At 36.8% G+C, this 20102-nt stretch overlaps 1 protein-coding gene across 10 annotated transcripts in view; it reads right to left on the minus strand.

Annotated features, from left to right (window-relative positions):
* Positions 1-20102, minus strand: part of LOC141544434 (protein bicaudal D homolog 1) — a 347130-nt gene that overhangs the window by 12795 nt on the left and 314233 nt on the right. For 7 of the 10 annotated variants that reach the window (XM_074270604.1, XM_074270603.1, XM_074270611.1 and 4 more), the window contains one exon: positions 14697-14772. The exons of 1 other annotated variant lie outside the window; for it this stretch is intronic. In XM_074270604.1, coding sequence (XP_074126705.1) covers positions 14697-14772 — 76 coding nt within the window. Of the gene's footprint in view, positions 1-14696; positions 14783-20102 lie in introns of all 10 variants that reach the window. 2 more of the 10 variants (XM_074270606.1, XM_074270610.1) reach the window with 1 other exon arrangement.

Below are 20102 nucleotides of genomic sequence, written 5' to 3' on the forward strand. Positions count from 1 at the left end.
TTTTATAAAAACCATCCTAAAGTTTATTTCTGAAAAAAAAAAAAAAAAGAAAGAAAAAAAAATCAAATAAGGAAAGCAACTTGAAAATTTTTTTGGCATTAGATTGGGAGCTCCTGGAGAACCATAATGGGCTTTTGCCTTTCTTTGTATCCTCAATATTTAGCCTAATGACTTGTGAGTAACTTTTATAAAGCTAGTTGACAATAATAGGAAAAATTCTTCTTAACCTTTCAATTCATTATCTGAGGTAAACTTTTTTGGGTGTGGTTTTTTGGTAGGAGTAACGAGAATTATTTCTGGTTTTCTAGTTAAAAGGTAATTTTATTCTTAGAGTTATATTCACTTGATTTGTTGATTTGTGTGATCTACACCTATAATTTCTTCACTGTAGGGAATTCCCAGAGTAAAATCTCCCTTCATTTAAGTAGATCATCAACTTAGTATTTCCTGTGGCACTGAGAGATTTTGTAGTTTGCCAAAAATCACATAGAGTCTAAGAGGCAAGATTTAAACCCAGGTCTTGTTAGATTTTAAGACTGGCCTTCTCTCCACCATATTACTTTTCAGCTTGTGGAATGTCTTTTCTAAATTTAAGATCTCATTGAGATTAAAATGAATAACTAACTCCAACAAATTTGTGCTGCAGAACTTCTAGAAGTTATGGGGGCAAATTATGTACACTATTCACTGAAAATCAAATTTCTGAACAACAACCACAAAATGAACATTATATGTAATTAAAATGAGTTACATTTCAAAAATTTTTGAATTGTTTAATAAAATTTAAACTTAATAAAAATAACTTTTTTAATAAAATATTTGATGAGGTCAAGGTAGCAATTCCTGGTTTAAAATAAACATGTGACAAATTCACAATGGCCATTCTCTTTGCCAAAAGGAACATTTATTGAGGAGAAGAGACTATAGAAAAAAATGAAAAGGTAAAACAGGGGCACCTAGGTAGCACAGTGGATAGAGCACCAGCCTTGAATTCAGGAGGACCAGAATTCAAATCTGGTCTCAGACACTTAACACTTCCTAGATGTGTGACCCTGGGCAAGTCACTTAACCCCAGCCTCAAAAAAAAAAAAAAAAAAAAAAAACATAGAAAAAAGCTAAAACAGACAGATAATCTGTTGGTCAGTGATAACCAAGTTCCTGAAACAATAGTGAGTAGATTACCCCTCAAACTTACCCAAAAGCCATAAAATTGGCAAAAAAGCAACATGAATCTCTGATCTAATTGTCCTTTAATCTGTCTTCTTGCTCTTGGTTCTTTGCTAAATTTTTCTAGAACTTAGCCTGCTTCAATTGGCATTACAATTACAATAAACTTTGCCCCTTGATGTGGAAATGGGTTCAAGCCTGCAAATTCTTTTGAGACACCTCGTGACACCAGTCTTGTGACCCCCAACTTTTTGGGATCCCTTCTGAACCTCAACATTTGGTGACCCAGTAAGGGAAAGTCTGGTCTCTCCTGGCTTGATTCCTTCCTTGTTAAGTTAAGCCCTCCATTTTTTTCCTCCCTCAATCCTATAGTTGGGACACTCCAAAATCACATGACTGCAAAAGTACTTAGCATTAAAACATGCTATATGAATGTTAAATGCTTTATTGTATATAATTGCTTCATATTTGATAACTCTATGGGTTTTTAGATGTGACCAATATATAATGTCATTGTAGAGATAAATGTGTAATTTGGAAGCAAATTCAACTAAATTAAGCATGCCCCCATCCCCACCCCGCCCAAGACTAGAAGGATAGTGCATAGAGGAAAACAAAGGGGTGAGATGAAGAGAAAAAAAATATATTCAGTTTAATGAAATTTGTTATTTGAGGTATGATAGTAAAAGCAGTTTTTTAAAAAAGCTCCAATCAAAACCCACTAAAAGGATATGTAAATTGTAATCTATTTGCATTGATAGTGTTAACAGAAGATTTAAGAGTTTAGAAACTTTAGGAAAACAGAAAAGCAGTTTGCTACTATTTTAAAAACTCTGGAAATAAACAACCTACTTTTGAGTTATCAAAGAGTTAGATTTCTGTCAACTAAGAGGTGAAAAGTTAGCCTCTGTTAATCCCATTTTATAATGCTTTGTAAATGTAATCTAGGGAATTAAGAATTTTCAATTTTGCTAGAAAACTAAGAGGAAATTACAGCTAAGACTATTTGGCTATTGCTTAGGAAAATTCTAAAATTGTTAACTAAATTATTTGGAGTTATTTTCATCATGTTAAACCTAAAATTGGTAATTACTGTGTGGAGAACAAGGGGGATATGAAGTGAAAGCCTTCTCAGTTTGCCTTCAAGTATGAAAGTAGGCAGCACCCTTTTTCTCCCTTCACAGAATTGGGGGAGGTATCTAACAGCCCAGCCCATGGAAACCAATAGTTGGGGTGGGCAACAGCAAGCTCAGCCCTTTCTCTGGAATCTCTGTCAACTCCCCTTAATTTGTAAGCTTGTCAGTTTTCTTGAAAGCGTCAATGTCATCAGCTCTGAGAAATAATACTTTTAGGAGTATCAAAGGGATATTCCTAAAGAAAGAATGTGTCTACTAAGAATCTATAAGCTTGTTTAATGATTGATCCTTTGCACCAGGATAAGTTTAAACATATAAAAAAATCTCCTATGTGTGTAAACCCTGGTAAACTTTTAAAAATAATATATGTAGTCATAAGCTGTGATTACTAGAATTTGTTATTAGAGATAAAACGTCTTAGGATTGTAAATGATATTCTTTTGAGTTTTGAATTTGATTGCCTGATTATTAAGTCAGTAACCAACCATTCCAGAGAAATGCCATAAGTTACTTAGAGGAATGCCTTCCTGAATGATTATTATAGATAGACGTCTCATCTGGGGAAGGTGGGATCCTTTTGACTCAGTTTCCCAGTTCCATTTCTTTGTTTCCCACCTGATTATTCCTGAGTCTGTCTATGAGGTAGAATTATTGCTGTATGATTGGACTGATCTAAAGATGCTCTATCCTGTCATGTATGTGCTCTCTGGCTGAGGTCTGAAGGACCTGTTTTGATGCTATTATAAGCATATCTCTGCTTTTTCCTCTTACAAAAAAAATTCTATAATCAGAGCAGTCAAAAGAAGCCATGAGCCCAATACAAGTATCTCAGGGGTCATAATGTTTTAGTACCTTAGATCTTAAAGATGCTTTCTTTTGCATACCATTGAATAAAGACTAACAATTTATTTTTGCCTTTGAAGGGGCTAATTCAGGGGAACATAATCCCCACCAATTAACATGGGCAGTCATGTCCATAACATAGAGGTAGCTCAGGGCTTCTGTGGACAGCTCCCACATATTTGCACAAGTACTGACTATCCTGGATGTAGAGGATATCTTGATCTGCAGCCCCACCTGAAAGGATTCTCTGGCTGTAGCTATAAAAGCCCTTAACTTCCAGATTTCCCCAGGGTTATAAAGTTTCTTTGTCTAAAAGCCCGCATTGCCTATCATTCTGTTAAGTATTTGGGCCATGAATTAACTCCCACATCCCTTTTGCTTACAGCAGAGAGGAAGCAATCTTTTTACTCCCTGAACCTTCCTCAAAAAAACAGCTACATACTTTCCTGGTCATGGCTAGATTTTGCCAGGGTCCTCTATGATTCCATTCCAAACCCTGACACAATTCCCCTCAAATAGGACCCTGATCAGGCCAAGGCTTTCTAAAACCCTGAAAGCTAAATCCATATCTGCTCCAGCCTTAGCCCTTATTTAAAGCCTTTTACTCCGAATGTTGATGAAAGGCAAGGCCAGGTTCCAGAGATCTTGCCTCAGTCTCTAGAAATCTGATCCCAGATTCCTTGCTTACTTCTCAAAGAAACTTGGAGTCTTTCAAATGACCCTCCTGCTTACAGAAGTGGTTTCCACAGCCCTTCTATGAGGAAGTCTCTTAAGTTCACTCTTCGCCAACACTGGAGTTCTAACCCCACAGTGGGTTCAAAGCATTTTTGCCTTCACAGAGTTTTTGAATTGGGGAAAGGAATGAGAGTGAATATCTATTCTGACTCCAAATATGTCTTTCATGTTTTGTAAAGGACAATTGAAAGGGGATTCACTTCAGGCCAAAGGAAACAGACTCAAATTTGGCTGCTGCCTATTTGCTTCTGACCATGGCATCTTTTAACTCCCCCATTCTTATACTCTTCATAGTTCCCAGGACTAGCCCATGCTAAAGAACCAGGGAGTACATCCTTTTTCCTTCTGGATATTTTCAAACACCTTCAAACTTCTAATCCTGAAACCAGACAGTAGAAACTTCTCTTTGGCCCACACCAAACTTACTTGGGAAAAAATTCCCTCCCAAAACCTTGTGAAACCTCTTTTCACTGTTCATAAGCTAGGAGAAACAATTAAACAGATCTTTCCTGCCTACCCAGTTTGTGCCCAAGTAAATCCTGAAAATCCCACCTCTCCTGATGCCCATATGGAGGAGGAGCACACAACCAATGTAGGGTGGGATTGGCAATGCCCTCTCTCAAGGGCTACAAACTGCTTTTGGTTTTTGTTGTTACAATTACTAATTGGGTAAAATCTTTCCTTTGTAATACTGAAAAGGCTCAGAAGTTTTTACTAAAGATGAAACCCATTTAAGATTATTATCCTCATTCTGCATGTCCTCTTCCTTACCCAATGCTTAATGACTTTTAAACACAATAGTGCTTGTAGCCTACCTCACCTGAGCACTACTTTCATTGTATATAAGGCCACTATTTTACCCATAGGTAGAAGGATGGAGCAGAGATGAGTAGACAAAAGCAGGGATTTTGAGGGAATTTACTTTAGTAATTAGGAAAAGCTATCTGGATGTGATACACTCATGATAACCTTGTGGTCTTCCTCTAGGTGGGATTCCTAGTTATTGTCCCTTAGTAACCTCCATACTAAGTCTTCTTTTAATTATTCTTTTTTTAAGCTCATATTTGGCCCTTGCATTTTTAATCTATTTATAAGATTTGTTTCCACCAGACTACAAGCTATAAACTTCCAACTACTTGTTCAACCTGAATACCATAAGCTAACTGATTCTGACACTCAGCACCCCTTGGATGCTATTGTTGCTATCTTTAAGTCATGTACTTCCCTTCTTCAGTCTGGACTCCACTAGGCAGGGACAGCTCTATACCCATTATCAGCATAAAGCAGTTCAGAAGATGAAATCTTTGTTTCTTTGTCCCAAATGAATTTTGGAGTCAAACTGTTTGAAAGAGGAAATGATGTTATATAGCTTCTATATAATTTTAAGATCCCCCAACCTTAGAGTGCTATTATTCTAACAATCTATATCTGAATGATTATAAAAGTCTCCTAACCTAGGAATATAATAATATTTCTTCCCTCAGACTTTAAGGAAGATATGTTAGTAATCCAGAGACTCTCTTACCTTAAAGTGCTACTGTTCTGACAATATGTCAATGATTCTAAAGTCTTCTAGCCTTACAATAGTTTTACAAGCATTACTGACTTACAGACAGATAATCTGTTGGTCAGTGATAACTAAATTCCTGAAACAATAGTGAACAGACCACCCCTCAAACTTACCTTTAAGCCATAAAAGTAGCAAACAAGTAATGTGAAGCTCTGGTCTAACTGTCCTATAAATCTATCCTCTTGCTCTTGGTTCTTTGCTAAATTCTTTTGGAATTTAGCCCGCTTCAACTATCATTACAATTACAATAAACTTTGCCCCTTGATTTGGAGATGGGTTCAAGCCTACAAATTCTTTTGAGACACCTCGTGACACCAGTCTGTGATTCCCAACTTTTTGGGGTCCCTTTTTGAACCTGAAGACAATTATAATAAACTTTGTCCCTTGACTTGGAGATTGGTTCAAGTCTGCAAATTCTTTTGAGACAGCTTGGGACACTAGTATACATCCCCAGCCTTTTGGGGTATTCTTTTGAACCGCAACAACACCATAAAACAGAATGCTAGGGCAGGCTAACCCAAAAAGGATTCAGCAAAAATGGAATGGCCCCTAGGCAGATTTATAGGGAAATTTAATCTCACAGGATTGACATAATTTGGAATTTTAATTGGAAACAGTAAGGTGGGGCTACCTAAAACCTCCACAGAGGCTGAGACTATAAGGCTGAACTGATGCCCATCAGGGCCCTTCCCTATTTGCCTCAGGGAATAATAATCTTATCAGTACTTCAGACTTTCTCTGCCAATCTCACCCAGATACCCAGGACCTATTTAGTACTTAATAGGAATAAAATTTGAAGTTATTAAGTGTAAGAAACAAAATATTTTCCTAAGAACTTCACTGACTCACTGATGAATGCAGGAAAGATTTATTTTATATTCTTGCAAGAATGAGTGTCTAGGTGAGTAGACACATCTTTGAAACTCCAAGGGCAGCATTTTATTTCCTATTCTGAAATACTATACTTTTCCCTGATTAACTGGATGCTACAGAAGTTACCTGAAATGAATCTCCACTTCTCATTAAGGAGACAGTCCAAGCTCTCCAGGAGCTTACATTCTAAAAGAAGGAAGCTATCAGAGGAGGGCTAAAGGCAAAAACAAAAGATTTTTTAAAATCTCAGGCCACCATCCCTGATTACAAAACCCAGTCCCTGCCCCCAAGAAGCTTACAATCTTTTGGAGGAAGATAACCTCCATTCTTGATGTTCTTGTGGATTTCAATTTTCTAATTTAAGTTTCATTTTTTCTAATTTAATTTTCTAATTTCTAATTTCTAATTTAATAATAAATGCACAGAAGTATAGACCATTATTGGTCACAAAATAGAAAATTTTGATTATATCAAATTGAAAAGCTTTTGTATAAACAAAACTAATGCAGACAAGATTAGAAGGAAAACAATAAACTGGGAAAATATTTTTACAGTCAAAGGTTCTAATAAAGGCCTGATTTCCAAAATATATAGAGAATTGACTCTAATTTGTAAGAAATCAAGCCATTCTCCAATTGCTAAATAGTCAAAAGGATATAAGCATCAATTTTCAGATGAAGAAATTGAAACTATTTCTAGCTATATGAAAAGATGCTCCAAGTCTTTATTAATCAGAGAAATGCAAATCAAGAGAACTCTGAGATACCACTACACACCTCTCAGATTGGCTAGGATGACAATAAAAGATAATGCTGCATGTTGGAGGGGATGTGGGAAAACTGGGACATTGATGCATTGTTGGTGGAATTGTGAATACATCCAGCCATTCTGGAGAGCAATTTGGAACTATGCTCAAAAAGTTGTCAAACCCTTTGATCCAGCAGTGTTACTACTGGGCTTATATCCCAAAGAGATCTTAAAGAAGGGAAAGGGACTTGTGTGTGCCAAAATGTTTTTGGCAGCCCTTTCTGTAGTAGCTAGAATTTGGAAATTGAATGGATGCCCATCAGTTGAAGAATGGCTGAATAAATTGTGATGTATGAATGTTATGGAATATTATTGTTCTGTAAGATATGACCAGCAGGATGATTTCAGAAAGGCCTAGAGAGACTTACATGAACTGATGCTGAATGAAATGAGCAGGACCAAGAGATCATTCTACACTTCAACAACAATACTATATGATTGATGGTCAATTCTGATGGAAGTGGCTATCTTCAGCAATGAGAGGATCCAATTCAGTTCCAATTGACCAGTGATGAATAGAACCAGCTACACCCAGCAAAAGAACACTGGGAAATGAGTGTGAACCACAACATAGTATTTCTAATCCCTCTGTTTTTGTCTGCTTGCATTTTTAATTTCCTTCTCAGTTTAATTTTACCTTATTTCTAAGTCTGATTTTTTTTGTGTGTGCAGCAAAATAATTGTATGGATATGTATACATGTATTGTATTTAACATAGACATATTTAACATGTATTGGTCTACCTGCCATCTGGGATAGGAGGGAAGGAGGGGAAAAGTTGGAACAGAAGGTTTTGCAAGGATCATTGCTGAAAAAATTACCCATGTTTATATCTTGTAAATAAAAAGCTATAATAATAAAAAAAAAAAAAAAAAAGAAGAATCTGGCCTTGACCTATGCCCTAATTGCCCTAATTGTGACTTGAGACTGCAATAACTAGTTGAGCTATAGCTAAAAGCTGTAGGTGTTCTATTATCTTAAATAAACAGACATTTCCCACCTGTCCTCCCCTTTTCGTTAGCATTTAAGAATCTAATAGGGAAAGTGTGTTCTGGGTCAAATATTTAGTTTCTGGGTAAATTAGAACTCCACAGCCAATGGGGAAAAAAGGTCAGAAGGGGAATGGGGGCTTCTGGTTAGAGGCTATATAATCTTGTGTTTTGCAATTTGCATTTTTGACTTCTACAGATACCTTGTCTTTTGGGAGTTGCCCTTTCTTGTGAGATTCTAAGAAATCCTTTTTTTGCTTTTTATCTTGGGAGTTTCTGATTTTAATTTGGGTAAGGGTCCCTGTCCCTTACAATCCCAATCAAAACCCTCCAGAAACCTAAAGAGACTCTACACCCAGAACTAAGCTTTTTACCAAACCTGGCAAGTTCACAAACCAGAGGCTGAGGCTGAAGTCTACCTCCCCAGTAGGTCCAATCTCACCTTAGTGTCTTAGAGGCAAGGAAAAACACTGATAGAGATCAATTTAGCTCCATGATTTAGAATGGGACTGATTGGATGAAGTATTTCTCTTTTATGACACAAGGCCTAAGTGACATGATCCCAGTTCTCAGAGATGGGAGATCGGGCTTTGGACTCCGGATCCAGGATGGGCCCTGGGGGGCAGCGGGGGGGAGGGGGGGAAGGGTCACATGATCTCTCAAGGGTCAAGCCCTGAGTTGCAGGAGGTTTCAGGAAGTTGCAGGAAGTGATGTGACCTGTGGGAGGCAGACAACACTGGTGACCATTGGTAAAAGATGGTTACTTCCTTTTAGTCTACCTAAATGAAAAGGCTTGAGTCTTTTGTTATTTAAACCTGAGAAGGTGGAAGCTGGTCAGGTTTCTAAGCATATGGTGGGGACTGGGATGGCTCCCTGGTATGTGTCTGAGTCTCCCTGCAGGGATTAAATAAATGCTTTTTCTTTTTGTACTTGAAGATGTCTCTGATTAGTTAATTTGGGAAAGAGGGTTTAGCACCCTTCCCACACAATTCCAACTTTTGGGGGAGGTGGTCCAGTTTGAAATCCAAGTTGCATCAAACTCCTGAGACCTCTGTAAAAGTCTTGAACAGTTTTGATGTAATACAACTTCTAGGGGAGACAGCAATGATTTTGAAACCCTCTGATCTAAGAGTGCTCTTGTTCTAACAATCCTTTCTATCAATAATTGTGGAGGAATATAATATTTCTTCCCTTGGATTTTAGGGAAGATGTATTAATAATCCTAAGGCCCTCTGACCTAAGAGTGCTATTGTTCTAACAATCTGCAATCTGTCTGTCAATAATTGTAAAAGTCCTCTGGCCTGAGAATAGTCATCCAAACATTACTGACTGTCAGATAGATAATCTGTTGATCCGTAATAATCAAGTTCCTGAGAAAATAGTGAATAGACAGACTACCCCTCAAACCTATTGGGGTAAGCCATAAAATTTGCAAATAAGTAACATGAAGTTCTGATCCAATTCTGTACTATAAATCTATCCCCTTTCTCTCGATTCCTTTGCTAGTCTCTTCTGGAGCTCAGCCTGTCTCAACTGTTGTTACAATTATAATAAAACCTTGCCTCTTACTTGGAATGAATTCCAGCCTTCAAATTCTTTTAAGACACCCCTGTGACACCACTCTGTTACCCCAACTTTTGGGGTCCTTCCCTTCCCAATCTCAACAGTTTCACCTTGTCATGCCCTGTCAGGAATCCCAGTCATGTCCCTGAGGTTAAATCCTCTCCATAAAATCTACCTATGTTCCTTTAGGTCAACCTGAATTCCACCTCCTGTATCTTTCCTCTTCCCTTTCTCCCATGCCACAAGGTGTCTCTCTTAACTCCACTATACTTTCCAACCCCACTTTCCTTATAGCTAACTTTTTTAGGATGCTAAGTCCCCTTAAGGATTCAGCCCACCAGCCAAGGGCATGCACCAACTTCAAAAGATGTTTCCTTTCTCCTAGCAAATGGCAAGTTCAACTAAGGAAAACAATTTTAGTTTTCAATATTGTGACAATAACCCCAAATAACTTAATAAGCAATTTCACAAATTTCATAAGTGATAGCCAAATAGATATAACATAACCTATTACAAAAACGGATAGGAATCTCATAATTTACACCTAGGTTTTTAATTTGAGCATATACACCAACTTAAAAAAAAGTTATTTAAAAAAATCAATACTTTAGCTTGTGAGATTCTAATTGGATGTTTCTTTGAAATTGTCAATTATTTTTGCAAATCAGTCTTTCTTGTTTTAAAACCACTTTTAAAAAACTTTAATATTTATAATAGAGTTAATATCTAAATAATTTTGGACCAAATTTTATAAAGCTTATACAGATGTCCAGCAGAGCTAACAAAAATTTAAAGCATAGTTCATAATTTTTACAAATTACCCAATATAAAATTTAGAAAGTAACATATTTCATCTAATTAGGAGATACAAACATGTGACCTGTTTAGGTCTCTTTCCAGAGAATTTTGTTTTAATAACCATTTTTTAAACTTAAAATCAAATCAAATAAGGATTTAAACTTCTAGTAACAGTACTACAATATTAATGCACATATATTTCTAAAATCTTATTTCTAAATGCATCAACTGAAAGTAATTCTATCATATAACATTAAATTTAAACACACAATAATTTAGGTCACATTTTTTGGAGAAAACTCCTCTTCCCCCTCAAAAACTCCACTCTTTTAGATTATCCCAAATCTTTGAAATAAACTGTGAGACCCAAGATGGAGACACAGGCCACTGGGAGCAAAATGGTAATGGTTCCTATAGCCTCCTTAAATTTTGTACTCTTCCCTAAACCCATGTGAACTTCCCATATTGGGAAGAGGGGAAAACTTTTTAAGTGTAAAATGGATTTCCCTAGATTTCCCCCAAGCCACATGGAGATGGACCAAATCCTTTAATAGAATCCAGAGTCCCCTTGATGCAATAAAGACTCTGTGATCCCCTGATCTTTTGGGGGGGAGGACTAAGGGGGCTAGGTAGGAAAATTCTGAATCTCTTGCCAACCCCTCCTTTACACCCTTTTTATTTGACCTTGGGGAAACTCCTAAAATAATCCCCATCTGAATCTCAACCCCTCCCCACCTTGGCCTTGGGAATAATCACTACCCATTATTACCTGGAAATTAGTCCCTCAATTCATCAAGAGATAGTTCCCTAGCCTCAGGCCATAGAAAGCTAAATAAAACTGAACTCTGTATCCCAAATCTTTGCTACCTTCTAATCAGGAGCCCACAGAGAGAAAGAGCTGCTCAGTGTCAATAAATCCATTTTTACCAAAACCTCACTTGGACACTGGGATTGGGAATTGGCCTGGGGACCCTCAAACACTTTTAGGATGTCTCATACCTCAACACCCTGAGAAGAGTTTTGGGGCTCTGGGGGTTGGGGAACATAGGGACCCATCTAGAGAGAAACCAAGGCTGACTCCAGAAAATGGGGTTTTGGGGGAGCCTACTAATCTTTGGAGAAGATGCATTGGATATAAGTCCACAACCAGAAGCCCTGATCATGTTCAGTCCCCTCTAGGGAGAGAAACTTGAAAGCTTAAGAAAAATTCAGGTTATTTTGCAACAAGATGTACAAAACAAGCACTTTTAAATCCTCAAATGGCCATGTCTTCCCTTGTATCTTAGCTGACTGAGAGAAACATAGAAGACCCAACACACTCACACACACACCCCAACACAGATTGCTTTTAAATTTCTTTTTTTCTGTCTAGTACAGAGTTGGTTCCTTTCCTACTTCCTGGAGAAGAACTTCTCTTCTGGAACTCTACCTCTTTCTTTATTAAAGTTTCTTATAAATTTCCCTTGTGCAGATCCTTCCTGTCCCCTCAGTGCACCCCTTCCTGCACACTCTAGTGATCCCAGATCACTAATATATTTACTCAACTGTGTCTCCTGACTTCCCATTCTTTGGTGCCATTCAGTTCCCCATTTGACTCACCTGTCTGACACCTCAGAGACCATAAGATAGCACCAAAGTCAATACTAGTATCTTTCCTTTGGTCTGCACAGAGTTTGCCTGGCTACTGAGAAACTTACTCTAGTTTCCTTGCTGTTTTCCTGGATTAACCAGTGACTTTATTTTGTAGTCTTGGGAACTCTGGACAATCTAATGAGTAGGGAAAGCTTGAGCTGAGCCAAGAGGCTGTTGAAATCAATGGGATGTGTCTCCTCCCACTTCAACAGGGGTTACCCCGAACTCATAATGTCTGGATGCTTTACAGAGCCCTCAATTGCAAGAAACAAAATATCTTACCAGGAACTCCAATTACTCATTGATGAATGTAGGAAAGATTTATTTTACATTCTTGCAAGAATGGATGCCTAGATGAGTAGACATGCTTTTGAAATTCTAAAGGCAGAATTTTATTTCCTATTCTGAAGCACAAGTCCCTCTCCTGATTTCCCATTAATTGGATGTTACAGAAGTTACCCTACATGACTATCTACCCCTCTTAAATACTCAGTCTCAGCTCCCAAGGAGCTTACATCCTAGGAGGGGCAGGGGTAGCAGAGAAGGAAGTAGAGCAAAGAACAAAAGATTCTTTTCAAATCTCAGGGGACCACCCCTGATTACAAAAATCACTCCCTGCCCTCAAGGAGCTTACATTCTTTTGGGAGAAGATAAACTCCACCCTTAATTATTCTTTGATGTCCTTGTGGGTTTCAGTTTTTCAATTTAAGTTTTATTTCTCTAATTTAATTCCCATAACTGTGGAAAACAAATGCTCATCCATTTCTTATATTTAGTAAAACCAATTATTTATTAAAAATTTGTTGCATCTTTCCTGTTTTATTCTAAAGTTTTTTTTTTTAATAAAATAGATTAATATAATAAGTGATCACCTTAATATAAAAAAATATGGCTGGTTAGCTAGGTGCAAAATGATTTCCTAAAAAGATTAGAGCTTCAATTAAAAAAAATAGAATAACCTTGTTGTGATGTATCATTTTCTCTGTTCAACTCTATGACTTGACATATATTACTCATTCTCATCAATCAAAATTAGATGAAGTCCCAAGACATACTATTGGCCTGAAAGATTGAAAATGTACCATCAACAAGATGCAAATTATATGGGATTGAATATTTAATTTTGAAGGAATCCTTTATACAAGTTATCTCTGCTAGGCAATGGAATGAGATTCAAATATAGTAGGCCAACATGAGAAAAGGTTTGTTGAAATTTAGTTCTATTTGTTTCCTTTACTTTATGCTGATGGGGGTTGAGATCCCTTTAAGATTTCCTTTCTGATTCCCCAACCCCCATGGCTAACCTTTGATTTACAAATCCTGGTCACCGAGCTGTCCCAGCCCCCACCGGACCTGAGCTAACTTGGGGCACCATCCACAAGCCCTGTTAGGTATAAAAGAGCCAAACTGGAGCTCTCTCTTTGCAGGAGCCCTTCTCCCCAAACATGGTATTCTTCTGGCCATGTAAAGGTTCCTACCCGCCCAGCGACCACCTTTGGCCCTGGCGTCTTTCTACCTTTAACTTTACTTCTAAATCCCTACAATAAACCTTTTTATTAATCTAGGTTTTTGGGCCTGTAAATTCATTTACAGGGGACACTGCGCCCGTCATGGGACATTCTTTGCGCCAACCAAAAGGGTTCCCCCTTCCCTAACTCTCATAAACCCTACCCATAATTCTGTCTGTTCTTCACTTTTTCCCAGAGTTTTCTGTATTTTTTTTTTTTTTTATAATGAGTTCCATTTTTCTATTTTAATTCAGGAGAATCTAACTGTGGAATAAGCTACAGGCAAATAACACAGGAATTTTAGATTTCCTAAAGTGCTTCTCCCCATAGTTTCAACAATTGAATCTTGAACCCTTTAATAGAAATTGGCAATCTGGATCTGAGTTATGCTGGAGACTTCACACACACACACACACACACACACACACACACACACACACACACACACACACCCCCTCCCAAACTGATTGTTAAAAGGTTGATCAGCATGCTCCTGCCTGAAAGTTTATCAGCCTTGTTTACAACTTAATGAGAAAATCCTAAGTTAAATGTTAGTGCTACATCTACCGTTTTATCAGCTTTCAGGTCTAATGGACAAGAAGAGCAAAGTTCAAATTAGAAGCAAAACATTTAAAAAATTATCATAGAAATCACATTAGTTATATGTCTTTGTTTTTATAGGAAGTATATTCCTAACACAAAAATAAGAACCATATTCATATCTGTGGCATTAATATTTCTATAGATGAAGACAATATTTACTATACAATGTAATACAAAAGTAACTGTGGAATTTTGTAACCTGATGAAATAAATTTTCTATGAAACCTGGTCAAGAATTATTCTGCCACCTAGTGGCTATAGCTGCTATTCTGCAGTTTTAAAATTGTTTTGCAATCCACATTCTTTTTCCTGTCCAGCTATTTTCCTCAATTAGTGTTTAAGGAGCTCCTGCTTGAGTAAATATTGTGTAAAAATACAATTAAATATGAAAGGTTAAGATAAACTCATGGTTAAGTAGAGCATGGATCTGAAACTAAAATAAATGGAATTAGAAAACTTATCTAAAAATTACCTGATAGAAGGGCAGTCTTGCCTCCTGGCTAGTTGTGAGCATTGTGGCGATATGGAGGCAGCAGGCTGCTGACAATCTACAAGAAACTGATAAATTAGACATATATACAAAAAGATGACAAAGCAAGATATTAATAACAGAATTAAATAGTAAGCAGCTAATAAGATTTAGTGAGGAATAAATGTGTGCTAGAGTCCTTCTCTGGTAGAAATCTTTATTTAGCATTTTTCTTTTTGATATTTGCAATGAAAAGGACAGAAACTACTCTTATAAGTTAAAAAAAATCGCTAAAACATTTTATGGGTTTGGAATCAAATTTTTTTAGTACTCAATATTGAATCTTAACTGCACCGCATCCCAAAGTCTACTTAGCAATATTATCTCTTCTCAAGTACTTACAACAATATATACTCAGCATAAGTTTCTTGAAATATTAATTTAAAAAACCCCAAAAGAGTTGATTTATTTTTGAATTCAATAAAGAATCAATTTAAACCCTTCATTTATTCTGAGAATCTTATTCCTTGTAAATGTAGCTATTATTGGTTAAAACAAAACAAAACAAAAACAGTCAAAAAAAGCTTGTATGCAATCAGAATAACAAATATCCTCTTAGGCTCTAGAACTGGAAGGACACTTAAAGATCATGTAGTCCAAAAACACTTTATTTTACAGATGAGGAATTAAATCCAACGAGTTTCACTAACTTGTCAGATGCCCAGAGTTATTAAGCAATAGAACAAGAAGTCAAACCCACATCTTGTTTCCAAATCTAGCAAGCCTTCTACTACATCATCCATGAATGGCTTTAAGAAAAATGTTAGAAGCATTATAAAAATGGAATGGTGATTATAGTACTTAGATGTGCTGTACAATATAAAAACAAAAGCATTCTTTCCTGCCATTCAAAGTATTTTGATCCTGACTGTCTTATTTGTATCCCCATTTTCTCTTCTCTATAAGATAGTTAGCTCCTCTAGGACTAGAATTGTATTTGATTTGTTTTTGTATCACTCTTAGCAGTAAATGTTTTGACCCTAGAGGTTCAATAAATTTGAATTCATTGAACAAAATGAAATTCAGCTGCCCCACTTTATTTGGACAAATGTGGTAACATAACTTTAAAGGAGCCTAATAACACAGAATTAAAGCTATTTCTGCTTGAAGGGGGAGGGAAACTGTTCCCTTTATTGAAACTGTGTTCCCTTTAAGATTATCACTCTGAAACTGTGTTTCCTTTGCTGAGACTGTGTTCCCTTTAAGATTATCACTCTGAAACTGTGTTCCCTTTTGATCTGTAATGCCTTTTGGAGTCTCCCCCAGATAAGTTATCTTTCAGAGATGCCAGACTCTGATTCAATTAGAAATCTTGGTCCAAAAGCACCCCTTTTGAAGTCTTTTTAATTCCAGTAGGAGATCTGGGTTGGATACCGATAAGCATCTAGGCCTGGAAACTTTGGCTTTCTGAAATCTGAAGCCTCAAGACTCCTTTTAAAGGCAATTTCCCTAACAGGACTTTGCAGAAGGTCCAAAGCAGCTTGCAGGACCCTGCTCCATGAGAAAGCATTCTCTTCTCAGTGCCAGACTCCATTTCTCTAATAGGACTTTGCTACTAAAGAAGTCAGTTTCTTAGCAAAACTGGCTTCCTATCCAACAATAAACTTTTATTTTTGTCAATTAATAATTCGGGTTCATGAATTCTTTCATGACGAACCTGTGTGTGTGGACCATAAAGGGATTTTAACAACTCTCTCACTGTAACTAACCTCATCATCCTGATTTTAGATAAGCAGACTAAATAAAATGGGAAAAGGAACTTCACAAGGCCAGAAACTTTCAGATAAGAAGTTTTAGCATCTTTCCATCTTTCCCTAATCCCCTTTCACAAAATCTCTAGGAATTTATTTGATCCCACTAACTTGAGGGAAGTCATTTAACCTTTCTCAGCAGCATCCTTCCCATTCTCTTAATTAAAATAAAGGAGTTGGACTACAGGAATTCTGAGGTCAATTTTAATATCAAAACCTATGATCTAGTAATCTTATGAATTCTAAAATACTCTGCTCTCTAATAATCAGTGATATAGTGAAAAATTATCATTGTGGTAAAGTTCTTTAACTTGCACAGCTATGTAATCCCTGTATAATTGGATTATACCTTTCGTGTTTCAGAGCCCTCAAATCTGAATACTGATGGAAGTTGTAGACCAAGTACTATATACTTTTAGTTTCCAATTTAGGAACAGGAAAAAAACAAAGGAAACAAATAAAAAAGTCTTGTAAGAAAGGGAGAAAGGTAAAGAAGTCTTGGTATAACAGAAAAAGCATTGTACTTAGGGTCAGAAGACAGGAGTGTTAATCTTGAATTTACTATTTCTTAACTGTGACTATGAGCAAGTCACTTAATCTCTCTAACTTTGTTTCCTTTTCTATAAAATAGGGATACTGTAATAATAATAGTTATTTTCTCCCAGGATTATCATGAGGATTAAATGAGATAAACAATTTTCCAAGCATAAAGCTTTACATAAATGTAAACTACTATTATTAAGGATAAATTTAACTTTAAGATAAAATCTCAGCATTTATTAAAGATTTAAGATAAAATCCATTTAAAAATAATAAAAATATTTCTTTTTGGATCTGAAAAGTCTCAGAACAAAAGGGCAAGTAATAGGTAAGATCTAAAGTGTATGATTAGTGATTAAAGGAGTAAGAAAAACAGGCAGCTCAAAGTTCAATTTATGTGGAAGATCTTTTTACATATCATAGGGCAACTATAATACTAAGGCAGTGACAGGAATTTTCTAATTTTGGAATAGATGATCAAAAAGCCTAATATCTGAGAATAAGCCAGAAAGTTTGAGGGATTATGAGGGAAAAATTTCTATACATAAAGTTATACTCAGGAGCTATCTGCAAGAGATCATAGTAGATAGGAGTGGTAAATATATTTTAATATAGTGGTTAGCCATGAGCATGAACTCTAAGATCTATTAGCAATAATGAGAGAAATTGGGAGATCCTGGTTTCAAGAAGAATTTTTTCAGGACTCAGTTTGTCTGAGATAATGGATGGGAAACAAGGCAAAAGATAGCCTACTTTGTCTTAAAAGAATCAATCTAGGAAAGGAAGGTCCTCAGAATTTCTGGCCAGAATAGAAATAATTGTTATTTACATTAATCCAGAACCATCAAAACCCAAACAATGAACAGGTGAGCCTTGGCCTGGGACCTATTATTGGCCAGAGTAATTTGGCATAGTCAAGTAGTTCCATATGAGTTCCCATGGGCTTTATCGAAGCCAGGTTTACCAGAACTGTTTCAATAAATCATACATAAAAACTGCTTAAGCAAAAGAGTTAATTTTCCCAATTTTTTTTTAAACCCAATGATAAAGTAAGGATGAAAAAAAATCTAGCCCCCAAATACTAAGATATTTTGTGTAGTATAAATGATCAAAATTTATATTCTTTTGGATGTAAAAGTATGTATTCCCTGTGTGGACAAAAGGAGAAGAGAGAAGAGGAAGATTAAGAGATAAAGAGAAGGAGGAGAAAGGATGTGGAGAAGGCCAGTTGGATCCCCTGTCAAGCAACTATTCCTACTTAGAGATTTTTGTTTATCCTTTGCTCTCAAAGATCAGTGACATCTAGAGGGTGATGTCTTGATGCAAATGATCTGAATTTAAATAGGATGGGCAGGGATGGACAAAGTTATTATCCTCATTTTCTCCCCCAGACATTTCCTTTCCCCCTTTCCTTTTCTCAGATTTAAGTTCCTAATATAGTAACGAATGTGTCATTAACTAGTATCATTAGCTTTCTTGTTCTTAGTCTCTGTGTAGATTTTTAGGTAGATCCTTGGTAGATTTCTGCATTTAGAGTATGAACCTGAACCTCCAGCCAATAGGAGAAAACATCAGAAGAGAGTGGGGGAGTTCTGTGCTAGGGCTACATAATGACAGCACCATATCTCTTGGAAGTTGTCCTTTCCCTCTAGAATATACTCTATGATTCAGTAATAAATCATTTTTTGCTTTTCTAACTTGAAAGTCTCTGATTTCAATTTGGATAGAAGTGGTTTGCTGTTCCACAACAAAGGCAGAGCCATAAGGAGGAGTCATTAAGCCCAAGAAATTGAACCTAGAGCAAATTGAATTAAAGGTAGTTTCAGCTGAAGAAAGAAAGTATTGCTCTATAGGGCAGAGGGAAGATAGAGTCTCTGAGACGCTGACTCAGTGTTGCTGTTGGTGAGAGACTTTTGGGAGGAGGAAGGGAAACAGGTTGAGGAAGGAATTGATTTAATATTATCTTATTAATTAGTTATTCCTACTAATTAGTGCCAAGTTCTATTGTTGCTAAGTTATAGGACTGTGCTATAATCACCCAAATAATTAGCTTATTGTTGCTGCATTCAGTTATTCTGATTTTTTTAAGACTCTTGGTGGGGTTTTCTCGCCATTTGCTTCTCCAAATAATTTTAGCTCAAGATAAAGTAAAACTTTCTAACAATAAAAGATATTTAAAAATAAAATTAGCTTTCAGGAGGTAGTGAGTTCCTTCAAGTAGAGGCTTGAAGAATACTTGTTGGATATGTGGGAGAGTGGAGTCTTGCTCAGTACAGATTGGACAAGATGTCTTCTGGGATCCTTTCCAACTCTGAGATTCTATGCTCTTATATACACTTTTATTTGCTTTTCCAAAGATAGCTTATAACCTGCCCTTCCACTGAGCTACAACTTCTGTATGTCTTCTGGTTTTGCATATAACGAGAGTATTACTATAAATATGGTTTAGTATCGTAGAATGACAATTCAGTAGCCACTGGATAAAGATCTTACAATTTAGAGTTAAATTAATGTAGCCCTTGCCACCCATTCCAATATTCTGCTCCTATCACCTGCAAAGCAGAAGAGGTCACATAGAATTGAGAGCTACTTTGAAATTTCATGAGTTTCATGGATTGCCATGCCCTCCAAATTGGAAGACAAATCTGCTGATGACAAATTGTAGAGGGCTGAAACTCCAACAAGGTATGCCTGAATCAGACAACAGAGCACTTAAGGCTAATTACTTATTCGCTATGAAACAATGACTCTATTAGTATATATTTGGATAAATGGCACTTCTCACAGTTGGGTGCTTGCTGAATGTTTGGTGTTAAGATAATCATAGGCAGAGATTGGAGGGGAGAGAGAGAGAGAGAGAGAGAGAGAGAGAGAGAGAGAGAGAGAGAGAGAGAGAGAGAGAGAGAGAGAGAGAGAGAGGGAGGGAGGGAGGGAGGGAGGGAGGGAGGGAGGGAGGGAGGGAGAGGGAGAGGGAGAGGGAGAGGGAGAGGGAGAGGGAGGGAGGGAGGGAGAGGGAGAGAGGGAGAGGGAGAGGGAGAGGGAGAGGGAGAGGGAGAGG

Source organism: Sminthopsis crassicaudata, chromosome 5 (assembly GCF_048593235.1).
Source record: "Sminthopsis crassicaudata isolate SCR6 chromosome 5, ASM4859323v1, whole genome shotgun sequence".
NCBI classification, from domain to species: domain Eukaryota; kingdom Metazoa; phylum Chordata; class Mammalia; order Dasyuromorphia; family Dasyuridae; genus Sminthopsis; species Sminthopsis crassicaudata.